A 24353-nucleotide genomic window follows, 5' to 3' on the forward strand; every position below is an offset into this window, starting at 1 on the left:
GGTCGGGCCTTCTCCTCCAGTGAGAAGCATGGAGAATGGAGCCAAGGGGAGGAAGGCCCGGAGACCTTCCGGGGTGAGGACAGCAGCTTGGCAGGCGGGGCCCGAGGAGGCTGAATAAGCCCGCCAATTGTGGCTTCTGTGCCCCTCTTTCTCCCTCTCTCTTTTTTTAGAGTCCCTCTCTCCCTGGGAAAAAGTGGAAGATTGAGCACCAGCCAGTGGAGAGGGGACAGCAGGTTGAACAGCCACAGCCACGGCTGCAGACACTGAGGGAGAGGAGGAAGAAGCTGACTCCGCAGGTAGGACACCTGCCAGAATCAGCTTATTCCTCCTGTCCCTCAGGGCCCAGGGGTTAAAGGCTGCACAAATTTGGCAGCCCGATGTCAAATGCAGTATCCCCAGGCAGAGGACTGAGTGTGGCCATTCACTGGGGAAAGCTTACGGCCACACTCCGTGCACTTAGAAAAGATGGCCTTTGGGGCTTCGGCCATGATTTCTAAACAAGAAAACACACGCGCCCACACAAACCACCTAAGGGAGGGGGGGGGTCTACTAGGCTTTAAACTACGAGGGAACAGTTAAACTCAGGGGTTTAAACTAAGAAATTAAACTATACACACACACCAAAAAACTAAGTTTGAGAAAAATCTACTTACAAATCGCCTAAACGCCAAGAGCTCGAGAAACTCGTGATCTGGGGATTGGAAGGAGGTAGCAGGGTATTATGGGTAAGGGGGAGGAGCTTCGAGCTCTGATCTCTAGCTTGGAAAGCTGCCGGCTCAGATCCAGGTCGGATCAGATTCCCACACAGGGTGATCAAATGAAGTTAACTACTTCAGATAATGAAGTTAACTACTTCAGATCTTTGGGCTGAGGAGGATGAAAGGACGGTCTTGTAATACCTGCTGCGACTGCATCCACCAGCAGATATCTTTTGCATACCTGAGTTATTCTCATCCTTGCTGACACACATTGCCTATTTTATTGACAGCATCCATTGTAGAACTCTCATGAGAAATCTTGCCATAGAAAAATTATTGCCACTGACACTGATCCCAGGGGCTTGCAGAATCAATCGAACTGAAGTTCTGGTACTGCAAATTATTTTCCTGACCTGCATCCTTTATCATTTACACTCTTGAAACAGGAAGAGAAAATACGACAGATACAGTGTTGAATACTGCCCCTATGAATTCTAATGTCTGGGTCAGTTTTAATTGAGACGTAATTTATGGTAATTCCAAAATGTAAACAAGACTGTAGCACCTGATCATGTGCTTCAACCAGTCGATGCCTCTGTCCGGGTGGGAATGAGCCAGTTGTCTATATACGGAAATACTCTCAATCCCTGCAGTCTCAAGTGAGCTGCTACTACTGCCATACATCTGAATACCCTGGCGGCTGTGGTGAGGCCAAAGGGCAGTGCTCTGAACTGATAGTGACTGGCTCCCAGCCAGAAGAATAAGTACCTTCTGGAGTGTCTGTTCAATTTTGTGAGATAGCACGCATCCTGATGGTCTATTGAGCACATCCAATCATCCTTGCCCAGAAAGGGCAGAATGGATTGAACCATAACCATCTGGAACTTTGTGGGTCAAACTGACTTGTTCAATACACAGAGATCCAAAATTGGTCTCCAGTCCAGTTTTCATTGTTTGGCACTAAAATGAATCTCGAGTAAGTTACTGGTTGGCTGGGACCTCTTGGATGACTCTCTTTGCAGCTCTTGAATTTCTAGTGCTGCTACTTTCCACTGATTGGGTGAAACATTGGGAAATTCTTACAAATGGAGGTAGGTAGGGAAGAGGGAATTATATAATCTCTAAATAATTCTCTACACCAAAATGTCTTATTTAGCCAAGCTCTCTGGTGCAGGGCTAAGTGACCCCCCCAAACTTCCTCAAGAGGTTAATAATCGGGGCTCCTTACAGAAGCGCTGAAAGGGTTCGGTCGGGAAAAAAAATCTCCAAGACCCCTGGCTTTATGGGCTTCCTCTGCCACAGGGGTGTCTCCACCCACTGCAGCCACCACCACCGCCCCAGGGCTCTGGGGGGAACTTATCTCCATGTGTTTTCTGAAAAGGACCCTGGGACTTTTTTAACCATATTTTTATTTTTCATTTTTCAACCTCCCCATAGATTCCTGGAGGAGAAATGAACACCCACTGCAGAGAGAGTCTTTCCATCCTTCTCACACCTGGAGTGTGTCCTTCACTGTGGGGCCAAAGTGCAGTCAAAAGGAGCTTCACAAAAATAACGGGCATATCCAGGTATATCTCCAGCTGGAAATAGCTGAACCCATTTGCCCCTAAGGCACATTCTGCATCATGAGTTAAGCCTCAGGGACTAATCACATATAGCTTTGTAGGATAGCCAATTGAGATGCTATTCAAGATTCAGCATCAGCAATATTAGTTCCAGAAAGATTTTGAAAGCTCTTTAATGCAATCTCCCTGAAGTCTGAAAATGTTCAAGATAGTTCAGCGATCTGAGTGCAAAAGCAGCTGAAGCATAAATATGCTTCCCAATATCTGTCGATTGCCCTAGACTCTTAGGATTATGGACAGTGGAACTCTGTTCAACAAGTTCCTTTTCTGTAGCTGCCGCCACAAACAGGGCATCTACTGGCACCCCTTATCCTAAAATTCCCTTCCTACTGGAGAGCCAGAAGCTGGTCTGGGTCCTTTGAGGATTGTCTCAACCGAATCAAGTTTCTTGAATGCCCGCCTAGAGACCAAATCAAGGAGCTCATCTGCAGGTGGAGTAACCCAGGAGGTAGACTGGCTAGCTCCAAAGGACTCGAGAAATACGGACTGCTCCAGAGCAGGGTCTTGGGAAGACCAGCCACCCTTCTGCTTAAAGATCTGAAGAAAGTCTTCAAATGAGATGTCATCGGGTGGTGATTTTGGGGACACCTCACCTTCACTGAGATCAGCATCCTCCGTGACTGACTCTTGGAGAGTATGTGCCCCTTTTACATTTTCTGTTCCTAGGGACTTCCTCAGGTGGATGGTCTGATAAAGTATGACGAGAGAATAAAATACCCTACTAGGTAGTCTGGAAGCTTTGAACTTGCTGTTCCTGTGGGTTACATTGAAGCTGAAGAAGCAAAGACATCAGAGAAGTGGAAGATGGATTTGTGGGAGTAGGATCCATCTGTCCTGCTGCAGCAAAGACCACTCTTCACAACCTCTAAAGCAGACTGCTCTAGACAAAAGGTAGACAATGGATCCAAGAAAGCAAGGTTCTGGCTTGTCACCTCCCCTAGCTCTGAAAACAAGCCACCTGAGGATGAAGTCTGAACAGAGCAGTCCAGTGCCAAGGCTCAGAGGAAGAGACAGCTCCTAAAACCTTGCAGTTGACTCCAACCTCCTGGATCCAACAGGGATGCTTTGGCTTAGAGTCTCGTATGGCTCTGAGGATGTCAGAGTTGGTACACTCAGAACATTCTGATGCAAATAAAGTGCTTTCAGCAAATCCGAACCAAACCGACCCAAAAGGCTCGGATCCAAGGCCTTTAAAGCAAGAGGAGCAATTACAGAAACAGCTATAATAGGAGGAGTAGTAGATGATCAGGCTTCTTGACCCATAAAGGTAGGAGACAACTCCCATCGGATTTTGCACTATGATGCATTTCCTCCTCATTCTGTCCACATCTGCTTCACTGAGACTCCTGGAGGAACAAGATGATGCTAGGGATGGAGATTTGGAGCACCCTTCAAGAAAGGGGAAGGGCACTCTAGATGGGATTAAATCCAGATGAGAAGAACAAGCGGTCCTCGGTAACTGCTTCAGATCCAAATATGCAGAATCAGATACCAGTTTGGATCAGATGAAGGTTGGACTATAATTTCAGATCCAATCTTTCTTTTTTCTATTTAGGGCCGGAGGAGAAACGGGCTGAGTATACAGAAGATTTAGACCTTTTTGCAGGGTCTCTAGTCCTGTGTTTTGGGTTTTGAGTCCCAGTAATTGCCTCTGAAAAAGAAGTTAGCTGCAAGTCTTTCAAAATCATTTTTTTCTGTCAGCCAGGGCTCAAGGATTAAACCCAAGCTGAATTTTTGTTGCACATGTTCGAGCCCTAGCAGTACACACACACACAGCTTATGGGTATCAGGAAAAGGAAAATTACACTTTTTGCACTTTTTAAATCCTGATGATCCTATTTGGACATACTGAGAAAGAAGAGAATACCACAACTAAACTTTTTTTTTTTTTTTTAAACTAGAAAAAAAGAGAAAAGCGAAATACCAGTGATGGTAAGATGAAGGCACAAATATTTGTACAAAGAGTAAGAAATTTACCAACTATAGTATTAGAGGTACACAACGTTTAAAGAGATCGGGAAAGACAGGCTAAGCCTACTAACAATGGAAAGAAAAAATTACACTCCTAAAGTGTACGTAAAATAAAGGTCAACAGTAATCACAAAATAAATTTAAATCTAAAGATCAATTAAACAGCTTCTAGAAGGTAATATGTAAAAAAGACTCATCTCCCACTCAACTCAAGCGCTGAAGGTGACCATGTCTAGAAGTGAAAGCTGCAAACAAGATCTGAGAGATGTTAAGGGTATGGTGCATTACGTGTAGAGAAGTTAGAGTTGTTTTGGTGGCCACAAGTTACTGTAATGGCAGAGCTGGATGTGAACCCATTAGCTGAGGACTGAATGAAAATTAACATCAGATGTCATAGTAGGGCATATAAAATATTGCACAACTATATGAATTAATCTGAGGAGCTGAGAAAAGACTGGGAAGAAAGAAAGCAATTCACATGGAAACAAAGGGAGGACATATGTCTGGCTGCCAAATGTGCAACACTACTTAATGGGGTCAACACTGTTAGTCTCCCAACAGTGTTGTGTGATATGGCTGAGCTTCCTGATGGTCTCCTTTGGCCATAAGTTAATTAAGATCCCACGAACCATGAATAAATCAGTCAGTGAAATTTTATTGGGTTTCACTACTCAGAAAATTTACCAAAAACAACTGAAAAGACTTAATATCACTCACCAAAATTGCCACCAACACTTAAAAAAATACAAGTTAAATGCTTCCTGTACTGCTTTTGGAGGTTACTTAAGTGGAAGCAATAAAAAGACTACCAACTGAACCTTACGGCAAAACAAATGAATATAGGCTGTTTGTTCTCAGTTTATTACAGAGCACCCTGTTTACGTCCACCATGATGTAAATAAACAATATTTATTCTGGGGTCTTGCAAAGCTCTACAAAAAGGGCCACAAGGACAAGTTAAGGCTATTTCCTTATAACAAGGTATTGATTGCTAGGAAACTCAAAAATAAAAGCAAATATGATTAGCATAACACATTTCCAAAATCATACTAAGATGGCAACTTTACTGAATTTTTTATTTCTGAGGTGGGGACGACATATCAACCAGATTTCTTATTTAACAGCAACATGACAAGACTACAAGCTAATGGGGGGAGACTACTAGTGAAGTAAAAAAATGTACAACCATTGCCAAAGGATAAAGCAACTATTCTATAAAGCAATGAAATTCTACTAAACTTGCAGTGGGGATGGGGGCTGTTATGGCTGAAGTGTTTACCTCACAGACTCAAGGTAGAGTTTGATTCTTACATTTGGAAGGGAAATTAACAGGATCTAGCCTATTAACCTGGGATGCCAACATGGAATAATTTTATTTCAAAGATGCATGTAAATAATGCAGCAAAGTAGCTGCTATTCCGCCAACAAAAATGAACGTTTCATTACAAATGCCCAAATTGTGAAAAATTATTTCCCTGGATCTGACTAAACATTATGAAAATTATCACGGTCACCCAAAATTAAGAATGTCAAAGTACTACATACCTTCAACCTGTTGCTCCCAAGTTTCTGGCCATCCATTTCTTTAATGGCATTGCAGACGCTAATGATATCACCAAATGTCACAAACCCATATTGAGGAACTCCTCTCACCATTTTAACTTCAATTTTCTAGAAGACAGCAAGACACATGATTATGTGTGGGCACAAGTCAGTTCAAGTTATTTCTTAATAAGCCTGCATAACCATTAACAGCCTCATACTTGCTAGTAACACTTTACAAAATGTGAAACTAACACTATCAACCCAAGTGTAGACATCTTACTATTCTACAATTTATGTCACTTAAAGCATACAATTATAAGGAGGGATCCTGATGTTACATATTTTCACTCGTCTGTTCAAATCCATTTAAGACAGAACCCAAACCTTAGTTGTATATTAAGCAATGAAACGTTATTAAAACGGAAAAAAAAAGTCCACTACAAAAGTTGGAAAACAATGCAGATACATACTGAAGGAAGACACCACAACATAAGCTCTGCAGCAGGAAAATACAGTTGAGTAGGCAACTTAACATACTTGCAATGAGGGTGTTGCCACATCTCTTCAATGTTGTCCTGAGGCACTCCCATCCTCCCACTTCAGCCTTGCTATCATATCCTTTTTTTGCCTTTCTAGCTTTTGGCCCTTTGCCTTTTCCCTTACTCCAGTAATACATCCCTCAGTCCTTGCATCGATATATAATTTTGGTTGTATTTGGGAACAGAAGTAAGAAACATGTTTGACCAAAGCTTTTCATTTATCCTACTGTCTCTTAAATGCATTTTAATACAGCGGTTTGAAGAGCAGCTCCTTACCTAAGGAGGCATTAGGGAGCCGACCCATAACATCCTCCGAAAGGAGACGTGCTTCTCACCCAAATATTTCTTCTGATGAGTTATCCTGTTGCAGGAGACATGGATGCCACCGCTACAGCACCATACCCATATTTTGCGACTTGCTATCCATTGAAAAAAATGGTTTCCATTTGACAAGCCATATTTGCCCAGTTTCATTTTCATAGAATCACAGGAAATGACTAGGCTATTGGCCCACAGGCCCTTATAAGCCTAGCCAAGAGTTTAGCCCATGTACAGACAAATCAGCACCCGATGCCCGTGTCCAGTAGGGACACGGGTGGAATCCCAAGGATGTATTTTGTTTCTCATCCAGTTATCAAGGTTGCGCTTAAAAAGTGGTGAAGAGGTACTCTGCTTGACGTGGCAAGGGAGTCTATACCAAAGATGGGGGGAGTCTCTGGGACACAAATGTGTCCCACCAACAAGTCCTACTGATGTCACAGACCAGGCTGAGGCCGCATATGCAGGCTACCAGAGTGGGGCATGACTTGCGGATACGCAGCAGTCGCATCAAGGTGGGGTGCGAGATCGCATTGTATGCCATACAGAGGTCACCTCTGAGAAGTCTGTATGAAACAGAGTAGGCGGATAGGACTTTTAGCCTGTGTATGGCAAATTGAGGCCCTGGATTCGCCTGGTGAACCTCTGTGGTCTCCAGCTGCTGCATGTGCTTTGTGAAGTACATGCCAAATGGGGCACTGTACTCGATAATGGGCATCCTAAGAGAAGAATACAGGGATGTTATGACCATATCCCTGGACGGGATACCCTTACTTATGAGGTGGGCCATGTAGAAAGCTTTCCGTACAACGGAAGCAATATGGTGGTCAAAAGTCAGGCTGCTATCAATCTTGGGTGACCAAATTCCTCACGACTGTGTGTCCTTAGGACGTTATTACTGTGATAATTTGTGGGGATGTCACTCTCCCCTAAGGGGATGATGCATTTTTTATTCAGCTTGAGGCCATGTTTACGGCACAAGTCATTTGTTTGGGTGAGACGCTCTTGGAGGATGTCCACGTCACAATGGGAATTTATGACCGTGCTCAGCTTGAAGTCATCTGCAGACTTGGTCAGCCATAGCCCACTGGTTTTGGCCTGCACCTCAGAAAAGTATATCCCAAATAACAGAGTCCCCAAGACCAAACCCTGGGGTACGCCACTCAATAGAGGTCTGAGGTGGCTTCCCCCCTACTCTGACTACGCAACTTCCATCAGTGAGCCTGTTAACTACCTATCTGGTAATACAAGGATTGACACCTAGTTGAGACCATTTATTATGCCCGAATGAGGAATACTGTTGAAAGCTTTGGCCAGGTCAAGGTAGGCTGTGTGCACTGCCTTCCCCTCATCCATGGCTTTGGTGACAGTTAAAAAAGTCGACCAAATGCAAGAGACATGACCTCCCCCTGACGAAGCCAAACTGTGTGGGATTGAGTGCTTGGAGGTTACCAATTGTCCTCGTTAACGAGGTCCATGATAATCCGTTCCATAGCCTTGCAGATCAGGCTAGTAAGGCTGATGGGTCTATAACTTCCAGCATCACTTGACACTCCATCTTTATGTAAAGGACTGACTGTGGCTGTGATCCACTAAGTAGGGACGAAGCCGGTACTCATGCTTTGGCTAAATAGAGCACCTAATGATGCAGGTTCCTGCCTGTGTTCATATAGGATGCAGCCTGGGATGTTATCGTGTCCCATGGAGGCTATTACTTTTTACCTTTGAAAGAGCAGTGATGACCTGATCCCTAGATATAAGGGGATAGGGGGGCAGGTACTGAGAATGTCCTGATTTACTGATTTTGGGGGGGCAGAGGGGTGAAATTTTTGCTAAATCTGTCATCCAGTAAGTTTACTATATCCAAGATATTTGTATGTGATGTCCTTAACCACCAGTTCTGAAAATACCTGGGTGCTACCTTTGAGATTACAGACATCTGTGAAGGCAGCCTTATGATTCTCTCTAGTAGATGTGGCTGATTTGGAATCAAAGTTTGCTTTGGAGGAATTCACTAGTGCTCTTATTTGCTTGTTTAGGCTACGGAGAGATTGATTCTAATTGGGCACCTGCTCCTTCTTGGTCTTCGATTTTGTTATAGACTTTATTCCAGATGTCCAGCAGACAGGTTTACTTTTCCTTGCAGAGGATGATTTAGTCCCGTCAGGTATTCCTGACTCCATGCATCTATATAAATGCTTGTACTGTAATTTGGTATAGCTCTGGATACTGGTGCCAGTTCCTCGAGAAAGGGGGAGGGGGCTGTGAAGCGATTTTTACCATCCCTCAGTTGGCTATAATCAGCTTTGGAGAAGTTTTTTTCTTTGATCCAAGCTAGAGTCCGGCACATTTAGAGTTGCCTAATGCTGCCTAAGAGTTTCATGATAATTCACATTAGGGCACTAAACTTACAGAGCCGCAAGGACCAGTGCTACGGAGATGCACCTTTGTACAAAAAGTACAGTTGTGTACCTACCATAAATGTAGATGTTAGAGTGTATTCACTGTTGCAGTCATTACACAAGTTATCCTGCTGGCAAGCTACCCGCAGTCGGCCTGAATTCCAAAGCCCTGGTCCGGCGTCGGTTGCTGTTGCCTCTTCCCTGACATCAGAGCGCCAGGCGTATATAAGATGCAGCAGATGCCATTTTCTTCAGTTTTTCTTACCCCAGATGTCAGGTGCCCCCAAAAGGGTATGCTAAAAACATTGCTTATAAAAAGCATACACTAAAATAAACAATACCTTCATCTACAAGCAAATACACCACGTAGGTTGTAGAGAATAGAGAAGTACAGATAAGTCCTAGCAAAGAAAAAGGGGTGGTGGGTGGGTAACTTGGACTGCAACAGGGAATACACTCTAACATCTACATTTATGGTAGGTACACAACTGTACTATGGTCATACTGTTTCATTGTTGAAGTCATTACACTTGGGTTGAATCCCAAAGCTGAGGTTGGGTGGCTGGGTCTAAATAGGATTAGGACTGGCTATGAGGCCCTGCAGAACTGCAGTGGCAAAGCCCGCTCTGGATTTAGAGTAAAGAGGTAAGTTGTAGTGCTTGGTAAAAGTGTGCACTGAACTCAAGTTGCAGCCTCCAAAATTTCCTTGGTTGGTACTCTTCAGAGAAAGGCTGCTGATGTGGCTGCTGCCCTGGTCGAATGTGGCCTAATGCCCTTAGGCACTGATTTGCCATGCTATGCATAGCAAAAACAAATGCAGTGTCCTATCCATTTTGAAATGGTCTGCTTTAAGATGGCCTTTTCTTGTAATCCTGCAGCATATGCCACTAAAATTTGCTCAGTCTTCCTGAAAACTTTAGTTCTATGTAGGTATCGGTGTTCTCCTTGGGGGTCTTATGTTTTTGGCCCCTCTGAGGTATTGCCTTAGCAGTGGATGTGAAAAAAATAAGTGGTCCCGTATTGTAATGAGCTGAAATGGCAGAGGCATGGATGTTAATTGAGGAGAAGGATAGGCCTTTGTCCAGCATCTCAGTTAGGTACTGTAAAATCTGAGGAATATTTGGAACAAGCGGTTCAATTCCTTGTGCATGATTCTAAGCACAGAATCTCTTCCATTTTCCTGCACAAGATTTTCTGGTGCTGGGCCTCCTGACTTCCAAAATGACATCCATAACTGCTTTAGAGAGAAGTGTGTTGAGTGGTTATATTATTCGCCATGCAGCCAGATTTAAGGTTCTGAGTTGGCTGTGCAGGATCGGATTGTTTTGTTGGGTCAGAAGATGAGGAATTTGAGGTAAAGTCCAGGCTGGGCCTTGAGACGAGCTCTTTAGGATTGGGTACCAGTGCTGACGTGGCCAGTCTGGGGCAATCATTTTTGGCTTCTCTTGTCTGACCTTTAGGAGCATCTTGGGGAGGAGAGGCAATGGAGGAAAGGCATAAACTGTCAGGGCTTTCCAGCTAAAGGATAGAGCATCCACCTTCAATGCTTGTGTGTGATAAGTCCTTGTGCAGAATCTCTGTAGTTGGCAGTTGTGAGGGGAGGCAAATAGATAGATGTCTGGGCATCCCCATTTTCTTGTTATGCTGAAGACTTCTGGATCTAGTTTCCACTCGTGAGGGTCCATGAGGTTTCTGCTTAGTTCGTCTGCCAGAGTATTTGTCTTTCCTGGCAGGAATTGTGCTTGCAGATGCACTTGATCAAAGCTGTGTTCCACAAAGTCATGGCTTGCCTGCAGAGGGGGTAGGAATGTGTGTCCCCTTGCTTGTTTATGTACCACATGACTGTAGTATTGCCAGTCTTTAGCAATAGTTGTCCTGGATGGAGTAGATCCTTGAAGGCTGTCAGGGCATTCTGTAACTCTAGCATCTCTTTTTGATTGATATGAAGATGCATTTGGCTTGCGGGCCACGTGCCCTGAATACATTTTCCCACCATGTGTGCTCCCCAGGCATAATCCGATGCATCTGTTAGTGAGAGCCTGGCTGTGGGTTAATTGAATGGCTGTCCCTTGTTGTGGTGACAGGCCAGTGCCCACCAACCAAACTCCTGTTGCAGGGAAGGAATGAGAGTATTATTTCCAAGCTGTAGCAATGTTGAGTAAAAACACTTTTTAGATACAACTGTAGTTTCCTCATATGCAGTCTTGCATATGGAATTAGCAAAATGCAGGATGCCATGAAGCCCAAAGCCTGCAGAATTTTTCTTGCAGGTAACTGGGTTTTTGTTGCCAACATTTGGAAGTAAACAGTCAGTTGCCTTTGTTTGTCTGGTGTGAGATACGCCATCTGGGCAGTTGTATTTAAGCTTGCACCCAGGAATATTATCTCTAGAGAGGGCACTAGTTTTGATTTCTTTTCGTTTACTGTGTACCCTAGGCAAATTAGTAATCTTTTAACAAATGCAAGATGCTTTAGTAGAATGTCCTTCCTCTCTGCTTAAATCAGGCAGTCATCCAGGTATGGATAAATCTGAATTCATGTCTGCAAAATGCAATTACTGGTGCCAGGCACTTTGTCTTATCTACTGCTCCCAGGGTCTTCACAAAGGGCAGTGCAGAGAACTGGTAGTGCATTGAACCAGCTATGAATCTGAGGTATCTAATGCAGTTTTGTCTGATAGGGACATGCAGCTATGCCTTGAGGTCCAAGATCAAGAGCCAAGCTTTCTTGCCCAGCATGGGAAGAAGCTGCTAGTGTCAACATTTTGAATTTAGGAACATCCAGGTAAGTGTTTAGAGAAGAAAGATCCAGAATGGGCCTCCAAGCTTTGCCCTTTCTGGGAACCAGAAAGAGTCTTGACTAAAATCCTTGTCCTTGCTCCTGTGATGGTACCTTTCGAATAGCTCTCATATCTACAAGTGCTGTAATTTGTTTCTGAGCCTCTGCCCATTGATTTGGTGGCAGATTTGGCATTCCTTTTAACCTTAGCAGAGTGTGAAAGAGGAACCTGTAACCTTGAGATACAATGTTGAGAATCCATTTGTCTTTGGTGATCATACGCCAATTGTGATAGAAAAGTGCAAGTTTTCCTCCCAAGGGGGCTGCCAGGAGAGATTTGTTTGGCAGCTGTAGTGGGACGGTCATTGGGGCTGCTTTTTATATGGCTGGGGCCTGTCTTCCCCTTCTTTCTGGCCTGATGCAACCCATTGTCGAGGCCTTAAGGACCTTGTGGTTGACCTCTATCTCTTGGACGTCTGTATCTTCCCCTTTGAGGTCTGTCTAATTGGAAAGGACCAATTCTTAGTTGGCCAATTTCTGCTAAATCAAGGGGGCTGAACCTGTAAGAAATCCTTCACCGTTTGCATAGATTTTGCCTTATCATCCATTTTCTTTAATACCTCCTTCTGCCTTAACTCCAAATAACACATCCTGCTGCAAAGGTGCATCCAATAATTTTGCTTTAACATGATCTGTTAATGTATGTTCTTTTAACCAAGCATGTCTTCTAATGACAGAGTCTGTAACTGCTGCTCTGCAGGAGGTCTCTAAAGAATCAAAACCACATAGCAAAGTATGCTTTCCCACTTAAATCCTGCATTTCTTTAAAATTAGGAGAATCTGAATCTGGAAGCATTTTTTGTTTCAACTGAGACAGTAAAAATTGCTGATATTTTCAGCATGTGAAACTGGCAATTTACGGCTCATAGCTAAAGTTGCAGACGTATATACTTTCTTTCCCCATCTGTCTAATGCTCTGGAATCTGTCAGAGGGAACTGGATTCTTGGCTGATGAGGCCTTAACCCCTTTGGGTCCCTGATAAATAGTTTCACGGTCAGCTACAGGGCTTTTACACAGAAATTTGTGAGAGTCAGGGACTCTGTAGCATCTGTCAGGTTTAACAGGGGCTGGAGGTAAGGAATCAGGATTTAAGCTGGATTCAGTATACACATCATCCACAATATCTAACACTAGCGGAATAGCAAGGGGTCTGTGTTGAGGTAATAAAAAGGATGTCTGTCTTTTCTTGGATTCTGAGTAATCCTGGCCTTCCCAATGGAAATGCTCCCTCATGGTATGTAAGGTTTCCCCAAAGAGTAGTCATCAGGCGGTGAGGCTGATGGAATTGATTCCTCAGCATCAGAATCCTCATAAGGGAGTGAAGAATATCCTAGGTCTGAGGATGAATCTGAAGAGAAGGACACCTGGTCAGATGAATCATGGTCTGCATCCTGTCTAGGCCTTTTATCAGGAGGGGGATGGGACCTCCTGATTAGAGTGATTAGGTCTTCAGCCATTCTGAGCATTTGTTTCTTAGGCATTGAGGCCTGTCCTGGAGAATGCTGTATTTGTTTCTTTGATTTTAAAGAAGGCTTAGACTTAGCAGAGGGTTTTAATGCTTAACTGAGTAGGTCTGAAGACACCCTCTGAAGCTGCGGGTAGCTCAGCTACTCTGGATCCCTCTGAAGGGTTAGTTTCAGTAGGATGAATAACTTGTGCGTCCGAAGGCCCAGCCATCTCCACGTGGGAGTCAGAGGCGGCCTGTGGTTCTAAAGAAGTGGTAGTCCGGGGCTGCGATGGCACCTCGCTGAAAACCAGAGAACTGGCGACTGGCCTAGAAGAGGCTTCGTAGTCAGTTTTGGGCCTCTGATGCCTATCCTTGTCTTTGCGCTTTTTATGTATTCCGGTCGTCGGAAGGTCCGACGGCATGGTATAATTGAATTTTCAACCAAAATAATGTCGGGCAAAATCAAACAGACATTTAATAGTGCGCTTGTTAAACCTAGCACAAAACCGACAACCAGTAACGTCGTGGTCTGGGCCTAGGCATGGGATACAATAAGAATGGAAATCCTTATGAGGTTATTTGCTTCCCACAAGAAATACAGTTATTAACTTTTACTGACATCGGTCTGAGGCAAGAAAAAGTTTCCCCAATGGGGTACTTAGCTTTGTAGAAGACTTTGGTTCTGGATTTGGAATGAAAATCTCAGGAGACGGCCGACCAGCACTTGCGAACTGCTATTGCTTTGGGCACCGCACGGCAAGAAAGACTGAAGAAAATGGCGTCGGCTGCATCTTATATACCCCTGTATCACTGACATCAGGGAGGAGGTGACAGCAACCGACACTGGACCAAGACTTTGGAACTCAGGGCGACTGGGGAACCGCATGACGGCAGGATAACTCAAGTGTAATGACTGCAGCAGTGTAACACTATAAACATCAGGGTTTTTTTGCAGTGGAAGCCTTGACCCCTTTGGGACCCTGAGATATAGTTTCTGGGTCAGCAGCAGGGCTTTTATAAAGAAATTTATGTGAATCTGGAACCCTGTAGAACCTATCTGGCTTAACTGGTGCAGGGGGTAAAGAATCAGCACACAGACTGGACTCAGAAAATAAATCTACAATATCTAGCACAGAAGGAATAGCAAGAGGTCTGTGTTGAGGCAATAAAAGAAAGTCTCAGCCTTTTCTTGGATTCTGAATCTTGGCTCTCCCAATGGAAATGCTCCCTCATGGTGTGCAGGGTTTCCCCAAAAGAATAGTCCTCAGGAGGAGAGGCTGAAGGGATATATTCTTCAGCATCAGAGTCCTCATAGGGAGGAAAAGAATATCCCTGTTCTGAAGAGGAATCAGATGAAATGGAAACCTGGTCAGAGGAATCATAGTCAGTGTCTTACCTAGGCCTTTTATCAGTAGGGGGATGGGAACCCCTTATCAAAGTAATTAGGTCCTCTGCCATTTTAATCATCTGTTTCTTAGGCATGGATGACTGTCTAGGAGAATGCTGTACTTGTTTCTGTCTTTAAAGAGGTTTTAGACTTTGCCTTGGTTGCTGAAGTGGTCTTGATAGAAATCTGTGTAGGTCTGAAGTACAGTTGTGTATACCTACCATAAATGTAGATGTTAAAGTGTCTTCACTGTTGCAGTCATAACTGTAGGGTACTCCTGCCGGCAGGCAGCCCGAGGTCAGCCAGAATATCGAAGTCTGGGTCTGGCGTCAGCTGTATCAGCTAGACCCCTGACGTCAGAGCGCATGGGTATAAAGCTGACAGCCAACGCCATCTTCTCCAGCCTTTCTTGCCCCTGATGTCAGAAGCCCCCATAAAAACAAAAGGTGTCCCAAGGGAAAACACAAATACACCAGAAAGGTAGTGGAAAAGGAAACAGTAAGCAAATAGAAACAAGAGAGGTCTGGAAGGAGGGAAACACCGACTGCAACAGTGAAGACACTCGAACATCTACATTTATGGTAGGTATACACAATGTACAGTTTTGTACCTACCATAAATGTAGATGTCCGACAGGCATGCATCTGCAGTCCTTACAAATGGGTTGTCCTTACAACTGGGATTCTCTGCAGTGAAGCCAACAGTCCGGCCAGTTTACCAAATTCTACTGTTGCTTTAAGGTACGCTGAATGTCACCTGCACACCCCTTGCATGGGGTAGGGTATAAAGGTGATGTTCTGGCATACCATCCTAAAATGATTGCCCCAATAGGAACAGTCCAAAGAAAACTAAGGGCAAGCTGCACATCCAGGAAGGAAAAAAAAAACAAGGGGATGGGAGAGAGGGAATACTGCAGTGGTGATGTAATGACATCTATAGTTACGGTAAAATTTTACAAGTACAGTTGTGTACACTTACCATATACGTAGATGTTAGAGTATTCACTGTTGCAGTCATCACATGTGTTAGCCCTGCCAGGGTAGCGCATAGCCGGCCCAAATACCAGAGGTTTAGTATTTCTGCATCAGTTGTTATAGCTTTAGGACTGACGTCCAGTCATCAGTAGTAAAAGGTAAAGGAGCAGACACCATTACATCAGTTTTTCTTGTCCTAACCTGTCAGAAGCCCCCAAGTGGAAGCCAGCCTCTGGTGGAAGCATCTCAACAGTAGAAAGTAAATACTAATGTCCCTTATAAGGGAAGGGAAGAAAAAAAAAAGAGGGGGATGGAGGGAGGGGAAAGTACAGTTGTGTACAATTAACATAAATGTAGATGTTACAGGGTATTCACTGTTGCAGTCATCACATTTGGGTTATCTGCCTGCAGGTAGCCCTCAGCTGGCCTGAATACCAGAGTTTTCAGATTTCTTCGTCGGATGGGTCACTTCTTCCAAGACGTCAGGTCATAAGGGGTATAAGACATGCAGCAGACGCCATTACATCCGTTTTTCTTGCCCCAGATATCAGGTGCCTCCACAATAGGTTTATGAAACACGCCCAAGAAAAAGCAAATACACATGACATATGCCAAACAAGAAGGAAAGTTAAAGGCAAGAGAAGTCGGGGGGCTGGAGGGAGGGTAACCAGGACTGCAACAGTGAATACACTCAAACATCTACATTTATGATAAGTGTACACAACTGTACTATGTTCGTGATACACTGTTAGTCATCACATTTGGGTTGATTCTCAAAAGCTCAGGAAGGGTGGTGGAGGCAGTTAAAGAGCATTAGGGCTAGCAATTGGCCCTGCTGTGGTAAATCCAGCTATGGATTTAGAAATGATAGGCAGGTGATGATGCTTAGTGAAAGTATGTACACAGGTTCCAGGTAGCAGCTTCCGGGATGTCCCTGGTACGGACTCCTCTGAGAAATGCAGTAGAGGGAGATGCAGCCCTGGTGGAAAGTGATCTTATCCCCTGTGGGGTAGGTTTTCCATGGTGCTTGTAGCAGAAATGGATGCAATGGGCTATCCATTTGGAAATGGTTTGCATTAAAATGGCCTTCCCCTTTGCCCCTACAGCAAAGCTAACTAGCAGCTTGTCAGATTTTCTGAGGCGCTTAGTTCTGTTTTAATAGAATCTAAGCTGTCTGTGCACTTCCAGAGAATGCAGCATCCTTTCCCCCTTATTTTGAGGAATACGGAAAAAAAGTAGGCAAATGAATGGACTGGTTTAGAGCACACTAGACACCACCTTGGGCATAAAGGATGGATTAGTCTTGAGGGAAACCCTGTCCACGGGGAAGATAATGAAGGTTCCACAACCATGAGGGCCGGCAGTTCAAACACTCTTCTTGCTGAAGTGATGGTGAAGTGATGGCTAGAAGTAAGGCTGTTTTCCAAGAAAGGAATTTCAACTCTGCTGTAGCAGCCGCTTCAAGGGGGGGTTGAGTTTTTCCAATATAAAAAGGGCTCTCCTTGGGGGTCTTAAATTTTTGGCCCCTCTAAGGTACTATTTTAGCAAGGGATGGGAGAAGAGGGGTGGGCTCATAATTATAATGTGCTGAGATGGCAGAGCCATGAATCTTATTTGAAGAGAAAGATAGGCCTTTGCGGAGCATTTCTGTTAAATATTCTTGAATAGAAGGTAAGCTGGGCACCGTTGTAGCCATTCTCTGAGCCTGGCTCCAGGAACAGTATTTTTTCCACTTGTCTGAATAAGATTAGCTAGTACTAGGCCTTTTTGCCTAAAGAATGACATCCAGCACCTGCTTATTGAGAGTTGTTAGAGGTGAGCTCAGGGAATTAGCCAGGGTGCAAGGTTCAGGGTTTGAAGCGGAGGGTGCAGAATCTGGCCCGCCTGCTGTGACAGCAGGGAAGGGATTTGAGGCAGGTGCAATGGTTGCAGCACTGTCAGACTGCGTAAAAGGCGGTACGGTACCAGTGCTGGCGTGGCCAGTCTGAAGCAATCACTATTACCCTTGGCTTGGCCTGTTTGATCTTTAGTAGAACCTTCGAGAGGACAGGCAGAGGGGGAAAAGGCATAAATTGAGAGAGTTTCCCAGGTTAAGGACAAGGCATCCATTTTCCAAGCTTGACTGTGGGGAGCTCTGGTGCAGAATTTGCTCAACTGGTAGTTCTGAAGGGAGACAAACAGGTCTACCTCTGGTGTTCCCCATTTGTTCCAGAGCTTGAATATTTTTGGTTCCAGTTTCCATTCGTGTGGGTCCATGAGATGTCTGCTTAAGTCATCTGCCAGTAAATTTAGTTTGCCTGGCAGGAATTGAGCTTGCAGGTTCACTTTGTAGCTAAAGGCGGTGTTCCAGGGAGCCATGGCTAGTGTGCAGAGTGGGTAGGAATGCCCCCCCCCCACTTGTTTATGTACCACATAACTGTGGTGTTGTCTGTCTTTACCAATAGTTGTCCTGGAAGAAAAAGGTCTCTTAAGGCTGTCAGAGCATTCTGTGCAGCGAACATTTCTTTTTGATTGATATGCAGCATCTGTTTTGGGTTCCATTTCCCTGAATGCACTGCCTTGCCATGTGAGCACCGCATGAGTCTGTTAGGGTTTGGGCAGCAGGGGGTAGAGTGAAAGGGAGTCCCTTGTTGTGTTATCAGGCATCTGCCCAACAAAGAAACTCTGCCCACCAAAGGAACTCTGCCCTTAGACAAAAAATGATAGGAATCACTGTTTCCATGTGCTGAGAATGTTGACACCATAGACATTTTAGACACCACTGAAGTTTATTCGTATTCAGTCTTGCATATGGAATTAAAAGAGAGCAAGAGGCTATGAACCTTAGGGCTTGCAGGATTTTCCTTGCAGATAGCCGAGTTTCTGTGGCCAGCAGGTTGAAGTAGGTTGTCAAACTTGTTATTCCGGGGTGAGGAATGCCATCTGGGAAGTTGTGGTCAATCTTGCTCCCAGGAATACAATCTGTTGGCTGGGTACTACGTGTAATTTTTTCTTGTTGATGGTGTGTCCCAGTGAGATTAGAAGTCTCTTCAGAAATGCCAGGTGTTGTAATAGCAAGTCCTGACACTCTGCCTGAATCAGGAAATCGTCCAAGTATGGGTAAACCTGAATATTTCTCTGCCTGCAAAATGCAATGGCTAGAGCTAGGCACTTTGAATACTTTGGGTGCAGTAGATAAGCCAAAAGGAAGTGCATAGAACTGACGGTGCATGGAGCCTGCCATGAAAAGCAGGTATTGTCTGCAGGATTCCCTTATTGGGATATGCAGGTAAGCTTCTTTTATGTCTAGGGTTGCCAGCCAGGCATCCTTAGCTAGCATAGGAAGACGATGTTGAAGAGTTAGCATTTTGAATTTTGGAACCACCAGAAAGGTGTTGAGAATAGACAGGTCCAGGAAAGGATACCAGGGTTTTCTTTTCTGGGAACCAGGAACAGTCTTGAACAAAAAGCTTGTCCCCTTTGCTCTGCTGGGACAAGTTGAATAGACCTGACAGTGAGGAGATCGCGCACTTGTTTTTCGGCCTCCACCCACTGATTTAAGGGGAGTTCTGGCCATCCACAGAGTTGGGAGTAAGTGGAAGTGGAATCTGTATATTAGGGAAACTAGGTTTAAAACCCATTTGTCCTGGGTAATGAGTTCACATCTTTTTGCATGCAGGGCGAGCTTTCCTCCTAAGGGAGCAAGTAGTTGAGTAGGGCTTGGAAGAGTATAGGATAAGTCATTCTGCCATTTTTTTCATAGGGGGTGGCTTACTACTCCTGTTTTGGAAGTGGGAGACCCCCCACTACTTAGATGGGCGGTGCAGTGGTGCAGCAGTTAACATTGTCGCCTCACAGCAAGAGGTTCTCCGGTTCGATTCTCGGCTGAGGTGCCTTCTGTGTGGAGTTTGCATGCTCTCCATGTGTTAGCGTGGGTTTCCTCTGGGTACTCCAGTTTCCTCCCACATTACAAAGACGTGCATCTGGAGCATTTCTCCCCGGGCCTCCGCTGAAAACAGGCTCTGTGGAACCTAGTTGGACTTTCCTGGTCAAAAAATGTTAAATAAAAAAAAAAATAAATAAAAAATAAAATCTGTGCATAGCCTGAGACTGAAGTCTTGGTGGTCTGCTGCTCCTGGGTTTGGACTGAAGGCCTGGAAGGGACTGGAAAAGACCAGTTCTTTGAAAGCCACTGCCTACTGAATCTAGGAGGCTGTACTTATAAGAAATCTTTAACAGTTTGCATAGATTTAGCTTTTTCCTCCATCCTTTTGAGGACGACTTCTGCTCTGCTGCCAAAAAGGCTGTCTTGGTTTAAGGGTGCATCCAGTAATTTAGCTTTAACATGATCTGGCAAGTTTTGTTCCTTAAACCAAGCATGCCTTCTAAGTACAGACCCAGTGACAGCAGCCATGCAAGATGCTTCTGAAGTATCAAAACAAATTGCAAAGTACGTTTACCAACTTGTTCAGCAGAATGCATCAACTCTTGCAAATTTGTGTTCAGCAGAGTCAGGAATGATCATCATTTTCTGTTTAAGTAGTCACATAATATGCAGCTGATACATTAACATAAGAAAATGGCAATTTAAATCCCCAATAGCCAAAGTAGCAGAAGTGCATACCTTCTTACCCCATCTGTCTAAGCCTCTCGAATCTCTATCAGAAGGTGTAGGATTTTTGGCAGCAGTAGCCTTAATGCCTTTTGGTCCTTGGGAAATCGTCTCTGGATCCACAGTAGGATTATTGAAGAGGAACTTGAGAGTCACGTACTCTAATACCAGTCAGGTTTTCTGGGAGCTGGAGATAAAGTGTCTGGGGAAAGGCGAGATTCCAAGAAAGCATCATTTACAATGTCCAGAAAAGGAGGGATAGCTAAAGGCCTGTGTGGAGGAAGGAGTAAGAATTCCCTAAGCCTCTTTTTTTGGAGTCAAAGTAATCCTGGCATTTCCAGCAGAAATGCTCCTTCAGAGTGTGCAAGGTTTTACCAAAAGAAAAACCTTCTGGAGGGGAAGCAGAGGTAATGGAATCATCTGCATCAGAATCCTCATAGGTAGATAAGGGCAAATCCTGGTAATCAGAAAGAACAGAAATATAAGACTTCTGATCAGAAGGAATATTAGTTCTAGGTCCCAGAGGGGGAAAGCTGGCTTCCCCTAATTAAGGTAATAAGGTCCTCAGCCATTCTAAGCATTTGTTTTTCAAGCATATGGGCCTGAGCCTGCAGTTTAGATGTCTGTTTTTTAGGCGTGGTGAGAGTTTTAGGCATGGATGAAGACTATGATGTCTGTTTAAAATGAGAGTCTGAAGGCCTGAAAACACCCTCAGAAGCCAGTGCCTGCACAGCGGTTCTGGAACCATCCAAGGTAGAGTTATCCGCAGCTTCTATAGTTGAAAAAGCAACGCACGGCATACCGGACTCCGAATGGGTCTCAGTAGAGGCCTGCAAATCTGAAGTAGCGGGTATCATGGGCTGCAAAAGCGCCTCACTGAACACCAGCGGATTACCTTAACGGAAGCGTCGTCTGCAGTTTTGGACCTATGCGGTCTCTGTCTTTATCCTTACTTTTTTTTCGGAAGATTGGTAGCCGCATGGTTTAGTCATTCAGAGTACTGAGACAGAGGACGAAAATAATTTGCTGCAAAGATAGCTCGATGACTAATAGTTCAGGGGTTGAACAAGGCACAAAACCGACAGCGAGGGACGTCGTGGTCTGGGCCTAAACAGGGGATGCAGTACGAATGAAAATCTCTGAGGTATTGCTTTCCACAGGTAAGACAATTAACTTTTACCGACATCGGATGGAGCAAGAAAAAGGATTGCCAATGGGGTACTTTGAATTTCAGATCTGAAATCTTCAAAAAAAGCTAACGAAAATTTCAGGAGTCAGCCGACCGGCAGTTGAACTGCTTTGCTTCGGGAACCGCAAGGCAAGAAAGAATGATGCAACTGCGTCGGCTGCATGTTTTATACCCCCAACGACCTGACATCATGGAAGAGACAGCATCAGATGCAGGAATCCGAAGACTCTGGTATTCAGGCCGGCTGAGGGCTACCTGCAGGCAGATAACCCAAATGTGATGACTAACAGTGAAACACGAAGAACATCTATGGTTATGGTAAGATTTTACACAGCTTTCTTATGTCCTATTGCAATAGTGCAGTATTCCACAAGTGGGGGAGTGCCAAAGCTCGGAGGACTGTGTAGTGGCCTAGAAGAGTTTTCCAGAAATAAATGTAGGACAGCCCTGGCAAACCCCACCCTGGCTCTGTAGATACGGTCCAGCTTGTAATGCTTGGTAAAGGTGTTCACAGAGGACCAAGTAGCTGCCGCAAGTATGGTGTTGGTGTCAAGCCCCTTATAGAAGGCTCCAGTAGAGGCCATTGCTCTAGTGGAGTAGGCTTTGACAGTGCATTGCAAGTTCTTCCTCCCATGGTGTATGTAGCAGAAAGAAATAGCCTGGGAGATGCAGGACAAACTGGTCTATTTGGTCACTGCTTTCCCCAGAGCTCTGGGGTGGAAGAAGACAAACAGCTGGTCTGATTTTCTAATGGACTTGGTTTTATGTACACAAAATCTAAGTTGTCCATGGACGTCAAGGGAATGAAGTACTCTCGATCTCCCTGCGGGTTGGGGGAAAAAGGTAGGCAGATGAATAGTCTAGTTCAAGGATAGGTCATTCACTACTTTGGGTGTGGACAGGTTAGTCCTGAGAGTCACCCTGTCAAGGTAGAAGACTAAAAAGGGTGGTGTAGTCATTTGAGCTTGTAGCTCTGAGACCCTTCTGCCTGAGGTCAGAGCTACCAATAAAACAGTTTTCCATGTGCAAAGTCTTATGGGAGCTTTCTCTGTTGGCTCAAAGCGGGCTAAGAGGAGTTTTTCAACTACATGGTTAAGGTCCCAGGGAGTTGGGGACAGTTTCCTGAGGGGTTTCAAGTGTAGTACCCCTTTGAGGAAAAGTTTATCGAGAAGACTGAATGCAAGGTATGCATCCAGAGGTAGACAGGAAAAAAATGCAGACAAATGTGCTTTTACAGATGAGAAGGCCAGTACTGTCTGCAGTAGTTCACACATGGAAGACATGGTAAGAGGGATGTCACTTTCCAGCAGGTCCAAATCTTTTGTGACACCAAATAGAAAAACTTTTCCACTTCGAGAGAAAGGATTTTCTTGTGTCAAGTTTCCTGACCTCCTGCATGACATTGAGCATGACATCATTGTACAGGCACCTGAAGGGAATCAGAATCCTATTGGCCACAGGGTGAGGTGCAGGGATTGCCACTGTGGGTGTTATCTGAATTCCACTGCGCTGTGTGAGCAGGTCCACTGAGGGGGGTAACTTGTGGCGACTGCCCTTGGACAAACAAAGGAGAAGGTCAACCAGTGCTGTCTTGGCCAGTAGGGAGTCAACAGCAAGATTTTTGGCGAGTCCTGCTGAATTTTCAGCAGCACCTTTTGAATCAATGGAAAGGGGAAAGCATAAAGTAATGTCCCCCTCCAGGATATTGAGAAGGCATCTGTTGCCATTGCCTTGGAGTCAGGTATCCTGGTGTAGTAACCAAGACGTTGCCTGTTTATGGAGAAGGCGAACAGATCTATTTCAGGTACACCCCCACCTGTGGGCCAGATACAGGAAAACATCTCTGTGAAGCATCAATTCGTCATTTGAGATGGTCCTGCTTGGGTAATCAGCCTGGGAGTTGTGCAGGGAGGGTATGTAGGCTGCCTGTAGGGTAATTCCCAGTGAAGCAGGCAGCTCCCCACACCTGCAGAGCTAGTCTGCATAGGAAGTATGATTTTGTTCATCCCGGTTTGCTGAGATACCACAGGACTCAAAAGTCTCAGACAGATAACTGGTGCCAGCGCCATGGTTTAAAGCTAAAAGCCAAAAAATGTATAGTCATACCCTTTGGCAAAAACAATGTGCCCTGAATTACCACATAGGCGGAAACCCATTAAGTACAGAGAAAGTTATTAGGGACCTGGGGACCCAAGTTGATAGCAATCTCTCCTATGGAAACCACATTGCCAAAGTGGTTAGAAAGACCTTCTACATACCCACCTCATCACGAAGGGTTTCACATCTAAATCAAGAGAGGTCATTGTGCCCCTTTATTCATACCTCATCAGGCCCATCATAGAATAAAATGCCCCTTTTGGGATGTACCTTACCCGACACCTGCAGCAATTAGAAAGACCCCAAAAGTATTTCACCAAGAGGATCAAGGGTCTCAAACAGATGCCATATGCTGCTCTGTTAAAAAAAACTCCAGCTCTACTCAGCTGCATACCGCATACTTAGAGGCGATCTATGCCTGACATACAAAGCTATGTCAAATTCAGAATTAATGTACATGCTCCACCTCAGTAAATCTAAATCCCTTAGAGCCACACACTCGAGGGACTTTAACCTCAGCACAGAAATGAATAGAACTTGATGGAGGGACAGGTTCATAACCCAGAGGCTCGCTTTGCTATGGAATAGAATTCCAGTTCATGTGAGGCAGAGCACCTCACTAAATCTCAAGAAGAATCTCGATAGGTGGATGGGGGATCGTAGGTTTGTCCAAGGGATTACTCCCGTGTCACTGTGGAACAGAAAAAAAAGGCAACAAAAATAAAACTAAA

At 44.7% G+C, this 24353-nt stretch overlaps 1 protein-coding gene across 1 annotated transcript in view; it reads right to left on the bottom strand.

Moving 5' to 3' along the window:
* The window catches only part of LOC122797816 (msx2-interacting protein-like), a 222269-nt gene that overhangs the window by 63983 nt on the left and 133933 nt on the right, over positions 1–24353 (bottom strand). The window contains exon 4 of the mRNA XM_044066338.1: positions 5840–5965. Coding sequence (XP_043922273.1) covers positions 5840–5965 — 126 coding nt within the window. The remainder of the gene's footprint in view (positions 1–5839; positions 5966–24353) is intronic.

The sequence above is a fragment of the Protopterus annectens genome, chromosome 3.part1 (genome assembly GCF_019279795.1).
Source record: "Protopterus annectens isolate FY-2018-M chromosome 3.part1, PAN1.0, whole genome shotgun sequence".
Taxonomy (NCBI): domain Eukaryota; kingdom Metazoa; phylum Chordata; order Ceratodontiformes; family Protopteridae; genus Protopterus; species Protopterus annectens.